Here is a 23,921-nt window from a genome sequence, read left to right on the forward strand (position 1 = left end):
AGAAAAGACACAGATAGGGTGCATATTTTTTTACTGCCAGACCTTTTTTGGTCTACTTAAGAAGGAAGGATTAAATAAAAATAAATAGCAAAATGTTCTTAAAGATTACCCCCCCCCCCCCCACTACATAATTAAACTAATACACACATAAACTTACTCACACACATATATGACACACACATACACACAATTACACACACTCTCTCACACACACTCATACTCATACACTCGCACACTCAAACTCACTCACACATATATACAATATTACACACAGTCTCTTTCACACACACATGCAGACAAACAAACATACACACACCTACACACTCATACACAAACTTACTCACACAGATATAAAACACACACATACATACATACACACACACACACACATACACACACTGTCTCTTTCACACACATGCACATGCACACACACACATACTCATACACTCGCACACGACAAACACATACATATATACATACATACACACAATTACACAAATACACTCTCACACACACACACAAACATACACACACTTACACTCATACACTCATTTTCTCCCCATTGTTTTAGTATAATAAGTCATGTTAAGCTTTGTGCACAACCACACTTCATAGGAAATAATGGCACAGCCAGCGCAAAAGCTATTGTGCCGCTTCTCATGTGAATGCGCCTTTACTAAATGGAATACGGTATTCCAAGATCAAGCATTGCCATGATTAAGAAGCATAAGAAAACAATAAAGAAGTAAAGGTAAAAGGCAAGTTTTAATGTATTTTTATTGACTTTTAACTGTTTTTTTAATTGTATTTCAGTGTTTTTTTATATATTATATTTGTGTTATTTTCAGTGTATAAGTGTCAAAAACACCCATTATTTTACATTAGCCTAAAATTTATGCAGATCCACGGGACCATAAAAAGCAATAAAAAGGTTTCCCATACAAAAAATACCTTGTAACTCAACGACTTTAAAACTCAACGCCACTCCCAGAACCAACTGACATTAAAGTTAGTAGGGTAACTGTATAATTGTTCCTGTCTTTTTAGTGTCAATTAGTATTAAGAGCTTACCATACTGCGATGTAGTCAGTGACAGGCTCGGTCTGCAGCAGCGTAAAGTTTATGTACACGCCATGGCCATGTGGCACTGTGATAAGCCACATGCAGTCCTGCGAGTCCGGATACTCATTGGGGTACCCAGGCGAGAAAATTGTACCGTTGGGAGCCGTCACATTGTAGCCACAGGGTGCTGAGCACAAAAACATACACAATTCAGCCATGACTGCTACACTAATCCATCTTTCCCATGAAAGATATGCCAGGCAGATGATCAGCAGTGGGGAAATGAGACATCATCGTACTAATGATGGATCTGTCAGGCAGGGGACCTTAGCCTTCTGTTCGAATTATAAGAGTACTGTAAAATAGGGGTTGCTCAATGTAAAAGATGGATAGGAAAGGGAAATGCATGCTGTGCTGAAGAAAAAAAAAAGAAGAAAGTTGTGATTTTTGGTGCCCTGAAACAGACAGAATTGGGAAATGTGTAGTATTGTTGATTGATTATGAGCCAGACGGCTTCCACACTGCACTGCTCTCATTGATCATCAAGGTTGCAATTTAGACCAGGTCCCAGAAGCCTGACTCACCACTGAATCAGTGTTGAAGGTGGACAATTTAAAAGACTTTTGGTAAAAAAGCAGACCTTTTTGGATTGCACTAGTAACACAAAGCAGAAACACTTTAAATAATCAGCAGTAATGAAAGGCCTTTGAAAAACAAAAAGATGGGGGAAAGTGAGCAAATTCCATAAATAAATAAATAAATATCAGCTGTTTACCACATACCTTCACAGCGTGGAAATGTGTGGTCCCATTTCCGGTTCGTTCCGTGCTGGCAGGTTAACACTGAATGACCAATCAATACATATCCAGGTAAGCACTCGAACGTTATGGACTGTCCTGCGTTGAAGTCGTTGTGGACGATGTAGCCATTGTGAAATGGATATGGGTCTTGACAATTCTGTAGCTGATATGCTACAAAAAAAATAGTACAATAAAATGATACAGTAGAAAAATTACACACATACAATTAAAGTCATAAGATGACACACATAAAGATCACATGTAACCCCTCCACAGATGTGTTATGTGTACAATCTATACTTTTGTACTTTTGAAGTTGTTTTTTTTATATTTATGAGGGATCTTCAAAAAGTTTTCGCACTTTTATATTTTGGTTGGAAACGGTGAGGGCTGGAGGAGTAGTAATTGGTCGTGTCTGAGAGACTGTAATAGAGCTTATAGTCCGGATTTAGTGCCATCTGATTTACACCTTTTGGGTCACTTAATGCCAAGTTCACACTACACAACTTTCCAAGTCGTCAGGTCGCTGTACAGTTCACACTACACGACTGGATCTCTTGTAATCGGGAGTCTTTACTACACGATCTATCACCAACTGGAATCGCAGGCGAGCTTCTCTGGTCTCCCAAACTACGTTCTGTCACGAAAACAAACGCGAGAAGTGAAGAGGAGTTTAATGATACCACGTCCAAACATGCATGTCAACAAGTAGCGAACGATCAAAGTTTGTGCGGTAATATGCAGCATACAATCAAGGAGAAAAAATAAATGAATCTGAGTGGTTTTGGCTACGAGAGCAGTATGGATTGTTCTATAGTGAGTTGGAGGTTAATAAATATTTTTGCAATGCAATGTTGGTGTTATGTTTTGTAGAGAACGATAAGGTCAGAAATACTGTAAAACTTGTGTGTATGCCAATGTATTCTGATATAAACTATATAATGCCCTTGTCCCACCTTTTTTCCTTACCTGCGTTTGTCCTCACTCCGTATCATGCATTCCCATTGGCTGTTCGACATAGCACTCATTGCCAGTCGGGCAACTCAGATTCAGATATCTGACATGCTAGAAATCTTGCTTCGGATTGAGTTGTTGAGTAGTTCACACATAGCGATTAAGAGCCGAGTTTCAATTGCCGAGCGAACGCCAAGTTGCTCCCTAGCCGGCAAATCTAGCGCCAGTCGGCGAGCGAAAATCAGGGCAAAAATTGTGTAGTGTTAACTAGGCAAAAAGAAGCTTTAAGGGGAAGAAGATTTTTATGTGGTGGTGATGATGTGAAAGCTCAACCAAAAACATTTGTTACTGATGGCATTAAAAAGTTGGTACGACGCTGGGAAAAATGCATAGGAAGGTGACTGTAGAAAAGTGATGTCATTTGTTTTTGAAATTTTTAATAAATAGAGTTTTAAAAAGTGTGGAAACTTTTTGAAGAACCCTCATAGTTTGTACATGAAACAAACAATTATTTCCAACAACTCGTTACAAACAAAACATTTCTCTGATAATCACAAATCCATTGGTAATTTAAAGGAAACAGAGAAAACGTTATCATGGCTTTAGAAGGTCCTGACATCATTTGATTTGATTGGAGGTGTACCTGTGGCAGTGTTTTAAGTCCTACCTTCAGAGCATACTAGACTCTTTCACATCATGAAAAAAACAAAAGAAATCAGCCAAGACATTAGAAAAAGAATTGTAGACCTACACAGGTTTGGTACATACAACAGCCTGAAGGTAAAACGTTCATCAGTATAAATGATAATATGCCAGTTAAAACACCATGTGCTCACACGGCCATCAAACCTTTCAGCATGGAGGCGAGTTTAGATGAATGCAGGTTGGTAAGAAAAATCCAAATCAAATCAATACAAGAACAACAGCAAACAACCTTGTGAAAATGCTAGAGGACAAAAGTCAAATCAATATCAATAGTCAAACGTGTCTTATAATGACGTTATCTGAAAGGCTGCTAAGCAAAGAAGAAGCCACTGTTTCAAAACCACCAACTGCACATGGAAATAAAGTCTTACTTTCTGTAGAAATATCCTCTGGTGTGATGACAATAATTACGTATGACGCTAAAAAGGGGGAAGGGGTGCAAGTCAAAGAATGTCATCCCAGCTGTGAAGCATTGGGGTGAAGGCATCATGCCATGGGGTGTTTGTAGAGGACTGGTGCACTTCACAAAATAGATGGAATTATGAGGCAGGAAAATTATTGAAATTATTAACTATTGAAGCATCATCAAGTTAAAGCATGACCATTAATGAGTCTTCCAAATGGACAATGACCCAAAGCATACTTCCAAAGTTCCAAATTTTGTGAAAAGCCCTGCCAGCTGTTAAAGCTGTAAAGTAAGAGGCAAATCCATATTAGTGCCCATAACTTTGCAATGGGATGTCCAACAAGCTTATGATCAGGTGTCCACATACCTAATGACATATAGTGTTTATATTAAACTAGCACTGGCCAGCTATATTTTGCCAAGCAAGTCTGACCACAACAGGGGACTATCTTAAGCAAAGTAAACATCTGTGATTGCTGCATACAGAAATGTCTCATAATTAATAGTAGTATACTATATAATAGCATAATACTTTACACTGTGCCCCTTCATACGTACATTGCACCTATGCCATTTCATTCTACTGTACACTTTGTAAATGGCTCAGAAGAGGGTTTTTTTTAACCTAACAAAACCCATATTATTTCAACAATCTCAAAATGCAGCATCGATTTTCACTATAAGAGAACACAGCCAGGAGGTCCAATATTATTTATGAACTAAGATGTTTTCAACTTTTGAACCACCACAAAAATGAAAAACACAAGGTGATACAGAGAGAGGCTTAGGAGGTATTTCACCTAAAGGTGGGTGGTAAGGACAAAAGGGGGTTTTGTCAAGTTAAAAACTGCGGGGGTGGGGGTAAGCCAAAGAACATCATCCCAACTGTGAAGCATTGGGGTGATGGCATCGTGTTGTAGGGTGTTTGTAGGGAACTGGTGAACTTGACAAAATAGATGGAATTATGAGGAAGAAAAATTATGTTGAACTATTGAAGCATCATCTTAGGACATTAGTCAAAAAGTTAAAGCATGACCATAAATGGGTCTTTCAAATGGACAATGATCCAAAGCATACTTCCAAACTTATCTGCCCATAAGAAGGACTACAAACTTGGCTCAGTCACACCTGTTCTGTCCAGTGGAATGGGCCAAAATTCCAACAGCTTATTGTGAGAAGCTTGTGGAAGGCTACACAAAACTTTTGACCCAAGTTAAATGCTAACAATTACTGACCACATAGAGGTAAACCTCTGAGGCACTGGGAATGTAATATACATTTGAAATAAATAAATAATAATCTATTTCTTATTCTTAAATTATACTGGTGATATTAACTGATATTGATACTGAAATAGATAACTGATATATTTATCTCTAATATCTATTAGAGAGGGAATGTGTACTAGGATTAAATGCCACAAACTGTGAAAAATGTATAACATGAGTGTGGTGAAAGTGTATATAAATCTACAAATTCAACTGTCTATAACCTAGTAAGCCTCATTACTAGCAACAGTGAGAAAGTATGAGAGTTCTTCAAAAAGTTTCCACACTTTTAACCCTATTTATTTCAAAAACAAATTACATCACTTTTCAACATGTATTTGTCCCAGCGTCCTACCAACGATTTGCATGCCATCAGCAAAAAAATGTTTTAGGTTGAGCACGTAGTCACTGATGCACCACTGCATTCACATCATCATCACATAAAACCTTCTTCCTCTTGAAGCTTCTTTGAGCAGTCCAAAAAGGTGAAAATCAGATGGCGCTAAATCGGGACTATAAGCTCTTTCAGACACACCTAATTATCTACTCCTTCCGCTCTCACCATTTCCAACGGAAATATAAGTCAAGTCAAGTCAAGTCACCTTTATTTTTATAGCACATTTAAAAGACAACGTGTGTCAACCAAAGTATTAAAAAAGTGAGGAAACGTTTTGAAGATCCCTCATATACAAAAGGTAAAACTTCTGTCATTGTCCCAATGGCATTCTGACCAGCTGCTTCACAGTCAGGTATGACAGCTCCACTGCAGCTGTCCCCTTTTCCCCATACAGGAAATTTGTAATAAAAGATGTCTGAGGAAAACTAGAAGTATTATTTCAGACCCCACAGACTTCCTGCTCCATCTGCTGCAATCTGGAAGGTGATATCATAAAATTCAAGTCAGTCACACCAACGTCACTCACCAGGTCATAAAAGAAAAAAATCCAAATGCGTACGCTCAACAGTCCATGGTCTTCTTTGTCAGGTATTGTGCCTAGTATTGTTTTTAGCATTTTTCAGGCAGGCTACTCTAGCACCTGCACCTTCTCTTACTATGAAGTCTCTCTGTTGTAACACATGTAGGGTGAGGCCTTTACATAAAGAGATTTTTTAGCACTTTTTAAACTTTAATATCATTATATCCTATAGATAGGGAACCATTTAAATTGCTATCAAGCAATGGAACGTTTTGTTTTTAAACTGTTAAACAATATATTTACACCATATTTTCTGCGAAGTGGTGAACGTTGACTCATCCATGTCTGTAAAAGACTAAGCCTGTTCAGTAATACCAACTTTAACCTGTATAAAGTTGCACAACGTGTTTTTGATCAATCTACAAATGTGCCAGTCATATGAAATGTGGCCAATTTGGAAGTATAAGTATCTATGCTAATAAATCACCAGTAAAATCACTGTTTTGCATTTGACTTACTGTTCTAACCTCTTTGGAATTGTGGTTGTGATATCGGAGTAACATGTTAGTATTTTTTCCCTTGATACTTTGATCTCAATCTCAATACACACTGTAAATTAAATACACTTAGTAGAACCCTGTGATTTTGGTAATGTTATAATAGAATGTCTATTTAAAACATAAAACAGATTTCACATATAAACATGCTGAGTTTAAATGCCTCTAAACTTCCCAACAGTGTTTTAATTACCTGTGTGCTCTGCTGTTAAACCCTTGCTTTTCCATGAAAGCTAGATTTCCTATATGTGACCAAAATGTGACTTTCTTATGAGGATAATCAACAGTTCCAGCATAACTGTGCCTTTTTGCACATGCACATAGTGGAGGAACATTATTGGGCTGCACATGGCCTTGACCTCAATGGGACCATCTACGCATTTGGGAAAGATTAGAATGTTGTCTTTACAAATGCTTTTCTGACTAAATGAGTACAATGTCCTACAGACATCCTTAAATCTTGTGGAAAGCTCTGCCAGGAAAGCTGTTAAAGCTGGAAAAGAGGAAGTAAATCCATATTTGCCCATGATTTTGCAATAGGATGATCAGCAAGCTTATGGTCCGGTGTCCACATACTAAACAACTTATAGTGTTTATATTAAACAAGCACTGGACAGCTATATTTTGCTAAGCAAGTCTGACCACAACAGGGGACTATCTTAAACAAAGTAAACATCTTTAGCAAAAACAAGTGTGGATCTGGGATTGCTACATTACAGAAATGTCGCATGATTAATAGTCTTTACTTTACACTGTGCCCCTTAATACACTGCACTAATGCCACTTCATTCTACTGTACACTTTGTAAATGGCTGCAAACAGTTTTCTTTTTTTATTTTACTTTACTGAACAAAATCCATTAAGTTTCAACAATCTCAAAATTCAGCATCGATTTCACTATGAGAGAACACAGCCAGGAGGTGCAATATTATTTATGAACTACGATGTTTTCAACTTTTGAACCATCAAAAAGATAAAAAAGACAAAATGATTCAGGGAGAGGCTTAGGAAGTATCTGACCTGAAGGTGGGTGGTAAGGACAAAGGGGGGTTTTGTCAGGTTAAAAACTGCACTGTCTACCGGCCTATTGATTTCTAACAACAAGGCACCAGCATGGAAATGTATATGTTTCTTAGAAGGTAAATTCAGATACTTAGGTAAGCAGAGTTCATAGATTACCTACAGACTACTATATAATGTATTTAAGTAATGTAATTGTATTATTGTTAGCTAGTAATGCTATTGTCTATAATATAGATCATGCACACTAATGTTTTAATGCGTTTCTTATTCCTTTAATCCAATCCAATTTCAAATTGCAAGAAGGTAAGGCAGAAGGTAAGATGTAAATAACAGAAAGCAGCAGATTTAAAAAGCAAATTTTCCTTGTTTTGTGTAAATACACATAAATTCCTAATTTAAAAAGTACAAAAATACAAATAAAACCAAGAATCCAATAACAAAAGGATCAGCTGTTTGGTAGCGAGGTAGGATTGAACTTCACCAATTAACAGTAAATTGTGAGAAAATGCTTCAAAAGTTTAGGAACAATGTTTCACAATGCACAATTACATGGAATTTACCATCTACAATCCATGATACCAGTAAGAGATTCATGTGTGTTAGTGTCAATGACATGGATAAACTGCACATCTGGAATGGCACAATTAATGCAGAGCATTAATGCGTTTAGAAGCAGCATAAGCTGCCTTCTAGACAAGATAAAGCGAGCAACATTCTTCATGTGTTAAAACACTCACTCACTCACTTTTATAACCTCTTATCCAATTAGGGTTGGGGGGGCGGGGGGCAGTGCTGGAGCCTATCCCAGCTTTCCAATGGGTGCAAAGCACACAGTAACACCCTGGACAGGGCACCAGTCCATCGCAGGGCAGACACACATACACACACACACCCATTTACCTATAGGGCAATTCAGTGTCTCCAATTAACCTGACTGCATGTTTTTGAACTGTGGGAGGAAACCGGAGCTCCTGGAGGAAACCCACGCAGATACGGGGAGAACATGCAAACTGCAAAGAAAGGACCCGGACAGCCCCACCTGGGGATCGAAGCCAGGACCTTCTTGCTGTTAGGCGACAGTGCCACCCACCGAGCCGCCCTGTGTTAAAACAGTGTGGCTTAAAAATAACAAAGTTTAGGTACTAGAGGGATAGATGCTTGTCTGCAATCCAGACCTGAAAACGTATGAAGCAACAAATAAATCAACTAAAATCCCACAGTGTTGAGCAGCTTTTTTTGAAAATGCATAATGAGCATGTAGTGCTTTAAGTGAACATATTTAAGTGCATCATATTTTTCCCAACACGTTCTTAACTGATGTTGTGCAATAGCTTTAACAAATAAATGTAGAAAAAAAATCCAAGAAGCACCACAGGAACTATCTGACCTAGAGGTGAGTGGTTAGATCAACAGGGTTTTTGTTTGTTTGTCAAGTTAACTGCACCATTTACATCTACCATGCTACTGATTTCCAACAACAAAGGCCCAGCATGAAAAGGTAAATGTTCATTTGCAGGTCAGTAAAAAATCAGTAAAGTTTGGCAAAAATCAACATTTACCACAAATGTCAATAACATGAGGAAACTACAGTATGTTAATTGTGCTGACCTTGGTAGGCTAGTTTGAAGCCCTGGCGGTTCTGCGAGTGATCACTGTAGAAGTGGATGACCGTCTCATGGGTCGTGCTTAGAAGAGGAGCTGGAAGTTCACTGCCGCTGTACTGGCCAATCAGTGCACTGCTATGCTGGGGTCCGTTTCGAACCTCCAGGAAGTCGTGATTATCCTCTGTCGTAAGGTTAAGAAACTGGATGTGTGCTCCTGTAGAACATAAACAGAGCTAGGTTAAAATTTGAATAGCTTAACATTAAAGGGATAAAAAATCGTGATACCAATTCCAAAAAGCCTCAGTGAAAGAGAACCACATGGTAAAAAACACACACAGCTAAAATGTTAAACTGCTGCTAATAATCAAGCTCCTACTGCTTTTCTTTCACATTAACACCTGCAGGATAATTCCAATAACCTGCTGTGTTCATTAATAACTGTGAAGCTGGGCTCAACCACTGTGAACTAAAAGCGTTCACCTTATTGAACTCGCATGGCAGCATAATCACTTAATCTTTTCTTAATTGCAGAAGAAAGAAGTATTAATATTAGACTGTTAGTAATGACAGGAAGTGAAATTAAATTAGAGGTAATAACCAGCAATTTAACTGCCATTAACAATATTAGTTTTGTCACAGTCGTCCGCACTACATTTTAAAATAAATAAATAAATACATCTTTGCTTGGATTTTGGGATGCCCAATGGAATTGGAACATGATGGGGGGTGGGGGTGGGTTGTCCTAGGAGTAGTGCTATTATTTTTTTAAATATAGGGTAAAATTATGTGCTGATTGTACCCAGCCTACATGTAACAACAATACCATAGAACCTTGATTTAACTGACTAAAAGTGGGGATGCACTGGTCTGTAAAATGCAATTGCACCAGGGGGGTGCAAAAATATGCAAAAACACAGCACTTAACAAGCATATAATAAACAGTAAAATGAGCAATGTAAATAGATATGTCATGTAAAACCTATAAATAAATATTAAAATTGATGTTCTGTACTACTGGAGGGAAATTTCATTTACCTTGTGTGGTGGAGGAGATGTTTTTCTTTTTGCTGTGATAGTTTAGTGGGGACTCGGAGTGTCTATTATACTGAGTCTGAAGCACTGCTGGTTACTGGAGCAGCGCTAGTGCATAACTAAGCACAGGCGAGAACAAAGAGAGCCTCCAAACAAAATAAAGCCTATCACTCATGTAAACAGAGAGATGTGCATTTACATTGCATTTACATTTTCGGCATTGTGCACCAGCTAGTGGACAATTGCTGAATTACTGGTCTTTGTTTGCCAGACATTTAGTTTTCCAGATTTTGTCCGTTAAATCTGAAATCCGTTAAATGGAGGTCCGCTAAATTGAGGTTCCACTGTACCTGTTAAACTTCTAAGAGTAATGTGTAGAAATTCGAGAACTTTCTAAAAATTGTCACTTTTATAGAATACAGATTGGTAAGATAGTTTGTTTGCATTCATCTTAAACACGTTGCTTGTTCACTAAAGCGTGTGCTGTGAATTAAAGTCCTCTGGTAATAAATGGGGTGCATTTTAGCAGATATTTGATAATAATAATTTACTGATAATTTATCAGGTGTGTAAAAGAGGTTATTATTAGCATCTAATTTCTGACCCTGGTACTCTTACTTCCGAGAGAAATTTCAAAATCATTTCCATTTAATTAACCATATTAGTGTGGCACCAGTTGACATTTGTCGCTGTCTAGCTTCTAGACTACAAGTGACAATGCAATTATTGATTGCACCTTATCAGGTAATTATTCAGTATCTAAAAATCCAGTGTTAACAGGTGCCAAACAACTAATGAAAATGAAAAACTGTAATGGAACCAGGTAATCCAGTTACTGTGGGGATATGGCACTACTAAGTAGCACCAATTATTGTTTTTTATTAGCATTCTACCGGACACCAAGTGGCAAAGCAAGACTGCCATTAAATACATCTATTTAGGTAGTGTCATGGAAAAATGTGGTGAGAATTCAAAAGAAGTCAAACGGTACCAATAGACTGGATTGAAGAAGATTTATTAAAACACAATTGTGGGCGCCCTGGTGGCGCAGCAGGATATTCCGCTAGCACACCAGCGCCAAGATTCTGAACTCCTCGGTTCGAAACTTGGCGTTGCCACTGGTCAGCTGGGCGCCAACTAGCGGGCATAATTGGCAGTGCCTGCAGCAAACATGTCTCTGCTAGGGAGGGATGACTCGACAACAAATGGTGGGGTCTTCAAACGCTGTGTAAGGACCCTAACTGGCAGAGAGAGAGAGGCGCCTGTGCAGAGTGCATAGGTGAAAAAGGGTTCCGCTAAGGGCTGCACGTGGGTCAGAGGAGGGGTGAGCAGCAATATATCCACCTTGAGTCCAGTCAGGGATCCCCCAGCAGCAGAAGACAAATTGACTACGCTAAATTGGGGAGAAAATGGGAGAAAATGCATAACAGAATTGTGGGTTCTTACAGCAGTATATATGCTGAAGAACAAGGAACAGAACTTTGGGCCTCTTTTTATAGTACTTTAGTCACATTACGATTTCAACACTTGGACATTCTGTGCAAGCTTATCTGCTTACAACATTTTACAACAGCTTAACGACAGACATGTTGCTTATCTCTGTGCATTCTACTCCCAGGCTCACCTCAAGCAGCTGTAAGGCTTTAAGGCTTTAATGCACAAAACAGCATTATACTAATATTCAGATTATTACTAAGCATAAAATCTAATTTTTCCATAACAGTAGTACAGTAGCTATAAACCTAAAAAAATCTTTGCCAACTACTATCTACACACCAAGTTTGCAAAGCAAAACTGTTACTAAAGGGATCTTACTGGGTAATCTAGTAAGTATTGTAAAATGGCACCTATAAGTGGCACTTAACTTTTTTTTGCTAGCTAGTTAGATTCTAGACACCATATGCATCTCATTAGCTAATGCGCTAACTGTGGCGAAACAGCACCAGTGAATTGCATCAATTAAGGTTTTTTTTTTTTTGACAGATTTTAGAAACCAAATAACAAAATAATCGTGTCATTATACACATCTCATTGGGTATTTTCCTACCTGTGGTGGTATGGTACCACAAGTGGCACCAAATAATTGTTGCTTGCTAGCTACAGAACAAGTGGCAAAGCAAAGCTGTTATTATGCAGCCTATATTGTTACTGTGGTTTTATGGGACCTCTCACTGGTATTATTTAACCTTTTTTTTTTTTGGCTGGCTGTTAGACTCATGTCCATATACTTATGGTATTAGGCCTAGTATTTTTACACTTTGCACAGCTTGAGAGCTGAGCATGCATTTTTAAACAATGTTTTGGCTAGTTTTGTTCTTGTTTATCAAAACTCATCTTCTCTCTGAAACTTTCTCATGTAGTTTAGCTATCACACACACACTCAATCACCTACACACTTACACACACACATTTAGACACACACACAAACACATTCAGACACACTCACACACACACTTTTCTTGTGTTTATAAAAACTCAGTTTTCTTTCAATAAACTAAAGCATTCATACTTTGACTCGGTGTCTGGTCTGGGTGCTTTATTCAAACAAGATTCAACAAATGATTCTTCTCCTGGTTAAGTCTTTCTATTAGCTCATGTGATAGGACTTTGAGTGACTGAGAAAAAACCTAACAAATGGTGGAGAATGCAGGCATCACCCAGGTAAGTGATCTAATCTAAGGTTATTTATCTGTTGAATTGCCAATCTGTTTCTCTGTAGCTACAAGACTAAAAAGCAAGGCAAAAATGTAACAGGTAATCCAGTAACAGGATGGTGACACTCCAGCTATTTAGCTTTTTTGTTTATATACTATATGTCAAAGCAATAAACATATTTTTCTAATAGTTATAGTTCAATTTCACATATCTATCCTCAATTATTATATATTTAATTTCCTTGTGCACCCTGGAAACTCCTGCCAGCTGTAAGACACCCTTGCAGGCACCTTGCTTCTTCAACATGTGTCTTTATACCATAACAGGTACTGAAGATCATGCTATGCTCTGTGTATTCCTCAACCACTTCAACTTACCTGCTGCCCCACCCAAGTGACTTACAAGATTTATAGTGCTTCTGTTACAGACAATGTTATGTGTTTAAAACCTTGCTTGTACTGTGTATATGATGAATCTGTACATTTATTCGTTCATTTTAGTAGCTCCAGATGGCCTGACTTAATGTCTTTGGACTGGTGGGAGGAAACCTGAGCACACACAGGAAGAACACAGAACTAACTAACTCAACACAGAAAAAAACCCTGGCCACCAGAAAATCAAACCCAGGACCTTCTTGGTGTGAGGAGACAGTTTTACCCAGTGTGTAAGATGCTACTCTGAATCTGTACAGCACAGGTACAGCTTTATTGACAAAGCAATAAAGTGGTGTTTTATTTAAGTTTTAAGTACAAAATTGATAAATTATTGCCTGCCTTCCGTGGTAACATCAGGTCAATTGGATCAATTCTCTTAAGGCTGCCAAATTATTCATAGGGTAAAATATGTTAATTATTTCAGAACCAATTTGCAATTCCTCAGCTAAATTTGCCAAACTGAGCTGAAAAGACACAACCTTGAACTTGTCAGTTTCTGGTCCAGCTCCAAATGGAAGTGATATGTGAAAATATAAGTAAAAAGTTTTAAGAAGCAAGTGTTTTTGTGGAAAGGTCCAAATTTTTCAGCTGTGGCATGAGAGCTAAGAAGCTATGACCCACCTTGTTTTAATTTCGTCAAGTCAATATATACTAAATAAAGGTATTTCTTTTTAAGGTATATACAAACGGCAACTAAACTTTTCTTTAGACAACTTTTTTTTGGACGTCCCATTCCAAACCCATCTTGCCTCTATAACTGGAAAGTCTATACAAATGTATTAAAGTACGTGGTTTAGAATAAACATTAAGAATGAACACACACACACATACATATATATATATATATATATATATATATATATACAGTATATGTATATACAGTGTATCACAAAAGTGAGTACACCTCTCACATTTCTGCAGATATTTAAGTATATCTTTTCATGGGACAACACTGACAAAATGACACTTTGACTCATTGAAAAGTAGTCTGTGTGCAGCTTATATAACAGTGTAAATTTATTCTTCCCTCAAAATAACTCAATATACAGCCATTAATGTCTAAACCACCGGCAACAAAAGTGAGTACACCCCTTAGTGAAAGTTCCTGAAGTGTCAATATTTTGTGTGGCCACCATTATTTCCCAGAACTGCCTTAACTCTCCTGGGCATGGAGTTTACCAGAGCTTCACAGGTTGCCACTGGAATGCTTTTCCACTCCTCCATGACGACATCACGGAGCTGGCGGATATTCGAGACTTTGCGCTCCTCCACCTTCCGCTTGAGGATGCCCCAAAGATGTTCTATTGGGTTTAGGTCTGGAGACATGCTTGGCCATTCCATCACCTTTACCTTCAGCCTCTTCAATTAAGCAGTGGTCGTCTTAGAGGTGTGTTTGGGGTCATTATCATGCTGGAACACTGCCCTGCGACCCAGTTTCCGGAGGGAGGGGATCATGCTCTGCTTCAGTATTTCACAGTACATATTGGAGTTCATGTGTCCCTCAATGAAATGTAACTCCCCAACACCTGCTGAACTCATGCAGCCCAAGACCATGGCATTCCCACCACCATGCTTGACTGTAGGCATGACACACTTATCTTTGTACTCCTCACCTGATTGCCGCCACACATGCTTGAGACCATCTGAACCAAACAAATTAATCTTGGTCTCATCAGACCATAGGACATGGTTCCAGTAATCCATGTCCTTTGTTGACATGTCTTCAGCAAACTGTTTGCAGGCTTTCTTGTGTAGAGACTTCAGAAGAGGCTTCCTTCTGGGGTGACAGCCATGCAGACCAATTTGATGTAGTGTGCGGCGTATGGTCCGAGCACTGACAGGCTGAGCCCCCACCTTTTCAATCTCTGCAGCAATGCTGACAGCACTCCTGCGCCTATCTTTCAAAGACAGCAGTTGGATGTGACGCTGAGCACGTGCACTCAGCTTCTTTGGACGACCGACGCGAGGTCTGTTCTGAGTGGACCCTGCTCTTTTAAAACGCTGGATGATCTTGGCCACTGTGCTGCAGCTCAGTTTCAGGGTGTTGGCAATCTTCTTGTAGCCTTGGCCATCTTCATGTAGCGCAACAATTCATCTTTTAAGATCCTCAGAGAGTTCTTTGCCATGAGGTGCCATGTTGGAACTTTCAGTGACCAGTATGAGAGAGTGTGAGAGCTGTACTACTAAATTGAACACACCTGCTCCCTATGCACACCTGAGACCTAGTAACACTAACAAATCACATGACATTTTGGAGGGAAAATGACAAGCAGTGCTCAATTTTGACATTTAGTGGTGTAGTCTCTTAGGGGTGTACTCACTTTTGTTGCCGGTGGTTTAGACATTAATGGCTGTATATTGAGTTATTTTGAGGGAAGAATAAATTTACACTGTTATATAAGCTGCACACAGACTACTTTTCATTGTGTCAAAGTGTCATTTTGTCAGTGTTGTCCCATGAAAAGATATACTTAAATATCTGCAGAAATGTGAGCGGTGTACTCACTTTTGTGATACACTGTATATATATATATATATATATTAGGGCTGTCAAACGATTACAATTTTTAATCGCGATTAATCTCAGAATTTCATATAGTTAATCGCGATTAATCGCATTAAAAAAAATCTGTGTAAATGTTATAGAAAACAAGGATTTTTAAGTGAAATGTTACAATTAAAATGGTGAACACATTTTATGCTAAATGTACTTATGTTAAAAACTGCTGGGACAAGAGAAAACTGTAAGGGAGTTTTATTCACTCACATACTAGGCAGTAATACTATCCAATGGTTTGATGGACGTTTCTACACGAAGTGAGTGTGTTTTGACCCTTTGGGGCTTCCATAGTTCATGGACAACGTGCTTGACTCAGCTGTCCGGTATTCTTTACCGTAACAGAATAAGTTAATAAAGTGTTCTGCTCCCGACAACTTGTGAATATAGCGTGTATTTATTTCTTTATTATGCAAGTGCAGATGCTACGACGCTCTTTTACATTATGTTAACAAACCGCAAATGAAAAACGGTGACATGTCCGACATTAAAACGTTTGTTCTACCAGTCAAGTCTCAACATGAACTAGAATTTGCGTTAATGGCACTATTTATCTTAATCGCGTTAAATTGAGATTGCGTTAATGCGTTATTATCGCGTTAACTTCGACAGCCCTAATATATATATATACTGTATATATACAGTGGGGAAAATAAGTATTTGATCCCCTGCTGATTTTGTAAGTTTACCCCCTTACAAAGACTTGAACAGTCTATAATTTTTATGGAAGGTTTATTTTAACAGAGAGAGACAGAATATCAACAAAAAATCCAGAAAAAAAACATTAAATAAAAGTTATAAATTAATTTGTATTTAATTAGGGAAAATAAGTATTTGATCCCCTACCAACAAGCAAGAATTCTGACCCCCACAGACCGGTTATGTGCACAAAAGGCACACAAATTAGTCCTGTCCCTGTATAAAAGACACCTGTCACAGAATCAGTTTCTTCCGTTCAAATCTCTCCACCACCATGGACAAGACCAAAGAGCTATCAAAGGACGTCAGGGACAAGATTGTAGACCTGCACAAGGCTGGAATGGGCTACAAGACCATCAGCAAGAAGCTTGGTGAGAAAGAGACCACTGTTGGTGCAATAATTCGAAAATGGAAGAAATACAAGATCACAGTCAATCGCCCTCACTATGGAGCTCCATGCAAGATCTCACCTGGTGGGGTAAGAATGATTCTGAGAAAGGTGAGGTCAGCCCAGAATTACACGGGAGGAGCTTGTCAATGATCTTAAGGGAGCAGAGAAATGCTGGATATGACCCCAAGAACACCATCCCCACTGGGCATTTCTCTGCCTCCAAACATGGCGAGTGGAGTTGATGCCAAAGAGCTCAATTTTGGTCTCATCTGACCACATCACATTCTCCCAAGCTTTCTCGGAATCATTCAGGTGTTCATTGGCAAACTTCAGACGGGCCTGTACATGAGCCTTCTTGAGCAAAGGGACTTTGCGGGCACTGCAGGATCTCAATCCATTACGGCGAAGTGTGTTACTAATGGTTTTCTTGGTGACTGTGCTCCCAGCTCCCTTGAGATCATTGACAAGCTCCTCCCGTGTAATTCTGGGCTGACCTCACCTTTCTCAGAATCATTCTTACCCCACCAGGTGAGATCTTGCATGGAGCTCCATAGTGAGGGCGATTGACTGTGATCTTGTATTTCTTCCATTTTCGAATTATCGCACCAACAGTGGTCTCTTTCTCACCAAGCTTCTTGCTGATGGTCTTGTAGCCCATTCCAGCCTTGTGCAGGTCTACAATCTTGTCCCTGACGTCCTTTGATAGCTCTTTGGTCTTGCCCATGGTGGTCGAGAGATTTGAATGGAAGAAACTGATTCTGTGACAGGAGTCTTTTATACAGGACAGGACTAATTTGTGTGCCTTTTGTGCACATAACCGGTCTGTGGGGGTCAGAATTCTTGCTGGTTGGTAGGGGATCAAATATTTATTTCCCTTAATTAAATACAAATTAATTCATAACTTTTATTTAATGTTTTTTTTTCTGAATTTTTTGTTGATATTCTGTCTCTCTCTGTTAAAATAAACCTTCCATAAAAATTATAGACTGTTCAAGTCTTTGTAAGGGGGTAAACTTACAAAATCAGCAGGGGATCAAATACTTATTTTCCCCACTGTATATATACAGTATATCATAACTCAATCATTGGGTGTCCACATACTTTCGGTTAAATAGTAATGCCGCTGCTGTTTGGTTTTATTACATTATGTCACATTTTCTGACTGGCAATTACACCTTTGACCAGAGCTACCTTAGAGCCCATGAATAATTAACGAGCAATTGCCAGCCAAGCAGAAATGAGCATTTTAGTGGCAATGGTACAATGTTTTTCATTTATCATTATTCAGCTTAAAATGGGGTTTTGTTACTTTTAATTTCTGTGCTATGGTTCTAGCACTCAGTCAAATACTGTTGGATGAGAACTATTTTGTACTGCATTGGACATAAAAACACCATTCTTCTAAACACTTAAAATATCTCTTAAAGGGCTGACCATATCCAACAGGCAGGAGGATCCTCCAAGTGCAGTCCAGGTTGCCAGGATAGTTGCCGGGGAATCCAGGGCTCAGGATCACATTGTTCATATCGTGAAGCGTCCCTCCACACTTGGCTGATTCACAAAACAACAATGAAGAACAATTGTTAGTTTTATGTGATCATGAACTATGAGGGGAATAAACATTGGATAGAAACTTTGTTCACTGGAGGTCTTACCAATACACAGTGGAGATGGATAGTTCCAGCGGCGTACAGTCCCAGGCATACATGTGATGTGAGAATGACCCTTAAAAACGAGTTAATATTACAATCAGGTTATGCAAAAAGACTGACATGAATTAGAAAAATAATGCCCTAATGATGTGACTTGCTTCTTTTAAATGATTTAGTAAATATATAAAATGCATTGCAATATTTAACACTTTCTTTTTTTGAAATTTTGAGATATCAACACCGTTCTAATTCTAAATCTTCAGGCCAGTTGATGACACCATGACTTTTAAACAATTTTTGGACACACACACCCACCCACTCTCCCACCACGCCCATTTTTTCCCCCATTCACTTCCATTCATTTTTTTTATTTTTTTATTTCGAGATATAAACATTGTTTCAACTCTAAATCTTCAGGCCCGTTGATGACACTGCGGCTTGTAAACAATTTTTGGACACACACACCCACTCACTCGCCACGCCCGTTTTTTCCCCATTTACTTAAATTCTTTTTTTTTTTTTTTTTTCGAGACCTAAACGCTGTTTCAACTCTAATCTTCAGGCCCGTTGATGACACCACCACTTGTAAACAACTTTTGAGTACACACACCCGCTCACCCACCATGCTCGTTGTTTTTTTTGTCCCATTTACTTCTATTCATTTTTTGAATCTTTGAGATATCAACGCTGTTCCAACTCTAAATTGTCTGGCCACTTGATGACACCGCAGCATGTACACAGCTTTTGGTTACGCAAAGCCGTTCACCCACCACGCCCGTTTTATACCCATTTTTTGCCCCATTCACTTTCAATAATTTTTTGAAAAGCAGGTTGATCTACTGTACTTCTGCATGCATGCTCAAAAGTATTCGGACAATACCAACTGCATGACGAAAAGTATTTGGACATCTACCACTGCTGAGCTGCAATCACACTCACATTTTCTTCAGGAAATGCACCTCTCTAGTTATTATAAATTTCCTTTTTTTTTTATTTTATTAAATCTTTTTACCCCAGCCACTGGCAACATCTTGTGTGTGTGTGTGTGTGTGTGTGTGTGTGTGTGTAAGAGAGATTATACATGGCTGCTATGTTATCAGCAGCAGAGATCGTACCTGCAGCACATATCCTGGCTCACAGCTGAACGACACCACCTCGTTCACCATGTACCGATCTCCAGTCTTAATAGCGTTGGCTGAGACAAATGGCTCTGGACACGTGGTCAAACCCACAGCTTAAGAGAGAGAGAAATATAGTTAACATAATAGATGCCATCTAACTGAACAACAGCAAATTCATGATAGTGATACAGACTACAAAGATACAGTAAATAAACAAAATATAACTTTAACATTAATATTAATATTAATAATAATGAAGATACTACTTCTACTACTACTACTACTACTACTACTACTACTACTACTAATAATAATAATAATAATAATAATAATAATAATAATAATTCAAGACCAGTGGTATTAATTAACTAATGAATTAATGTTATTATTATTAGTATTATTATTATTATTATAAGTAGTAGTAATAGTATTATTAATATTATTATTATCACTATTATTAACAATATTTGTATTATTATTATTATTGTTATTATTATTATAATTATTATAATTATTATTATTATTACTATTATTAACAATATGTTTATTATTGTAATTATTATTATTAGTAGTAGTATTAGTATTATCATTATTATTAACAATATTTTTATTATTATTATTATTATTAATAGTAGTAGTAGTAGTAGTATTATCATTATTATTAACAATATTATTATTATTATTATTATTATTATTATTATTATTAGTAGTAGTAGTAGTAGTAGTAGTAGTATCATTATTATTACCAATATTTTTATTATTATTATTATTATTACTAGTAGTAGTATTATCATTATTATTAACAAATTATTATTATTATTATTATTATTATTATTATTAATAATTATTATTATTATAATTATTTTTCCTTCTTCATTTTCATCAGCCTTTCCTGGCAAGGTTACATCGATATCTGCTCTCACAGGGAAACACTGGCCACAGGAACATGTCTGGGTAGACACCTGGCAGCTGAGATTTAAACCCAGGCCTCAGCAATGGTTGGCTATGGTTATTATTAGTATTATTTACATGTACTTATTTACATGCCACCTGGCAGTAAAAGCAGGACATTCTGCTGGATATAATAATTGTATTATTCAATTTTTAACCTTTCACTTTGTTTCCTCACCACCAATATAGACATAAATATAAACGTACCCTAATGAAACATGTAACACTGATCGTTTACATGTGTTCTGCCACCTCTAACTCATATACATTACAGAGTGATTCGGTAAAATAAATAGCAACTGCTTATAAGCTAGAAGCAAAATAGAAAAACTACTTTAAGGAGGTTTTAGGGTGGGTAACTCTGAGAATGGGCTTTTTTGAAAGCTTAAGACTGGTCATTTGGGTAGGCAAATTCCTTATTTTGTAATTTCCCTCACATTCTCAACTGTAATAAATATCCTGTCTCCACAAATTAGTTTAGTTAAAGTGTGTTGGGCATAAACAGTGCATTTATTTCTGTGCTTTGCTGGCAATCGTAAAAAGCAAGTTATGGTCACTAATTCAGAGCTGACAATTAGGGCAGTTTTCAGATTCTACTAATGCAGTAATACACCCAGGCTGATTGTTATTATTGTCTCTCCACGCACCATTACACTGGCAGTGTGCCTAATTGGACTAAGCATTGACACAGTGTGTGCACCATAACTCTCAAATGTACTTAGAGTTCACTTATTTACCCTGATTTTACTATGGAATACAGAGAGAACAGAGGCTCAGGGAGGCGAAAAGATCCCTACAGTTTTTTCATAGCGACCTGATAAGCATGGTTCATGCATTAAGATAAGGCAAGTGCTTAATGCTCTTTTTTAGGGAGCATCATTCTGTGTTACATTACTTTAGGCACTAGCCACTGAGCAGCTCGCTAAATGGATGCAGGCGGGGAAGCAAACAAATTGGGATGTGTCAGTGTGGGGGGCGAGGATAGAAATAGACAAATGAGGAGATGTGGGGAACTAAATTAGGCGAGGTGGTGAAACATCAGCATCAGGTGGACAAAAAGCCACACTCAGAACAGGAACACACATGCGCACACACACTCACCCGCACACACACACATACACACAATTACCACAGAGACAGTAGAGCCCTGATGCTATCTGAATTCAGACCAATAGCTAAGCCTCAAGAATATAAAGAAGGAATTCATGCTGCTGCATCTTCAATTTCCAGCATCAGGGACTTGTGCTATCCCCAACCCCATACCCTATTTTCCAAAAGAAAATTACCTTTATTGCATTGATTTTTCATGAAAATGTCACTAGCATTTAAAAAGCTATTAAGATAAAACCTGCTGTGGCATATACACACCGATCAGCCATAACATTAAAACCACCTCCTTGTTACTACACTTACTGTCCATTTTATCAGCTCCACTTACATATAGAAGCGCTTTGTAGTTCTACAATCACATCTGTTTCCCCCTTTCATGTTGTTTTTCAATGTTCAGGACTCTCCCAGGACCACCACAGAGCAGGTATTATTTAGGTGGTGGATGATTCTCAGCACTTCAGTGACACTGACATGGTGGTGGTGTGGTAGTGTTGTGCTGGTATGAGTGGATCAGACTGGAGTTTTTAAATACCGTGTCCACTCACTGTCCACTCTATTAGACACTCCTACCTAGTTGTCCACCTTGTAGATGTAAAGTCAGAGACGATTGCTCATCTATTACTGCTGTTTGAGTTGGTCATTTTTTAGACCTTCATCAGTCATCACAGGATTTTGGCTGGATATTTTTGGTTGGTGGACTATTCTCAGTCCAGCAGTGACAGTGAGGTATTTAAAAAGTCCAGCAGCGCTGATGTGTCTGATCCACTCATACGAGCACAACACACACTAACACACGACCAACATGTCAGTGTCATTGCAGTGCTGAGAATGATTGGGGCTAACAAAGCATGAGTAACAGATGGACTACACTCAGTAATTGTAGAACTACAAAGTGCTTCTATATGATAAATGGAGCTGATAAAATGGACAGTGAGTGTAGAAACATGGAGGTGGTTTTAATGTTATGGTTGATCGGTACATATATATATATATATATATATATATATATATATATATACTGTATATATATATATATATACAGTATATACAGTATATATATATATATATATATATATATACATATACAGGGGTTGGACAAAATAACTGAAACACCTGTCATTTTAGTGTGAGAGGTTTCATGGCTAAATTGGACCAGTCTGGTGGCCAATCTTCATTAATTGCACATTGCACCAGTAAGAGCAGAGTGTGAAGGTTCAATTAGCAGGGTAAGAGCACAGTTTTGCTCAAAATATTGCAATGCACACAACATTATGGGTGACATACCAGAGTTCAAAAGAGGACAAATTGTTGGTGCACGTCTTGCTGGCGCATCTGTGACCAAGACAGCAAGTCTTTGTGATGTATCAAGAGCCACGGTATCCAGGGTAATGTCAGCATACCACCAAGAAGGACAAACCACATCCAACAGGATTAACTGTGGACGCAAGAGGAAGCTGTCTGAAAGGGATGTTCCGGTGCTAACCCGGATTGTATCCAAAAAACATAAAACCACGGCTGCCCAAATCACGGCAGAATTAAATGTGCACCTCAACTCTCCTGTTTCCACCAGAACTGTCCGTCGGGAGCTCCACAGGGTCAATATACACGGCCGGGCTGCTATAGCCAAACCTTTGGTCACTCGTGCCAATGCCAAACGTCGGTTTCAATGGTGCAAGGAGCGCAAATCTTGGGCTGTGGACAATGTGAAACATGTATTGTTCTCTGATGAGTCCACCTTTACTGTTTTCCCCACATCCGGGAGAGTTACGGTGTGGAGAAGCCCCAAAGAAGCGTACCACCCAGACTGTTGCATGCCCAGAGTGAAGCATGGGGGTGGATCAGTGATGGTTTGGGCTGCCATATCATGGCATTCCCTTGGCCCAATACTTGTGCTAGATGGGCGCGTCACTGCCAAGGACTACCGAACCATTCTGGAGGACCATGTGCATCCAATGGCGGTGCCGTGTATCAGGATGACAATGCACCAATACACACAGCAAGACTGGTGAAAGATTGGTTTGAT

The 23,921-nt window shown here is 38.4% G+C and overlaps 1 protein-coding gene across 1 annotated transcript in view; it reads right to left on the minus strand.

Annotated features, from left to right (window-relative positions):
- LOC134315046 (CUB and sushi domain-containing protein 1-like) overlaps positions 1 to 23,921 on the minus strand; it is a 739,302-nt gene that overhangs the window by 75,308 nt on the left and 640,073 nt on the right. Inside the window, exons 38-43 of the mRNA XM_062995960.1 lie at positions 19,832 to 19,950; positions 18,720 to 18,789; positions 18,499 to 18,615; positions 9,301 to 9,510; positions 1,845 to 2,033; positions 1,072 to 1,249 (exon numbers count right to left, since the gene is read on the minus strand). Of these exons, the coding sequence (XP_062852030.1) occupies positions 1,072 to 1,249; positions 1,845 to 2,033; positions 9,301 to 9,510; positions 18,499 to 18,615; positions 18,720 to 18,789; positions 19,832 to 19,950 (883 nt within the window). The remainder of the gene's footprint in view (positions 1 to 1,071; positions 1,250 to 1,844; positions 2,034 to 9,300; positions 9,511 to 18,498; positions 18,616 to 18,719; positions 18,790 to 19,831; positions 19,951 to 23,921) is intronic.

The sequence above is a fragment of the Trichomycterus rosablanca genome, chromosome 5 (assembly GCF_030014385.1).
Source record: "Trichomycterus rosablanca isolate fTriRos1 chromosome 5, fTriRos1.hap1, whole genome shotgun sequence".
Taxonomy (NCBI): Eukaryota; Metazoa; Chordata; class Actinopteri; order Siluriformes; family Trichomycteridae; genus Trichomycterus; species Trichomycterus rosablanca.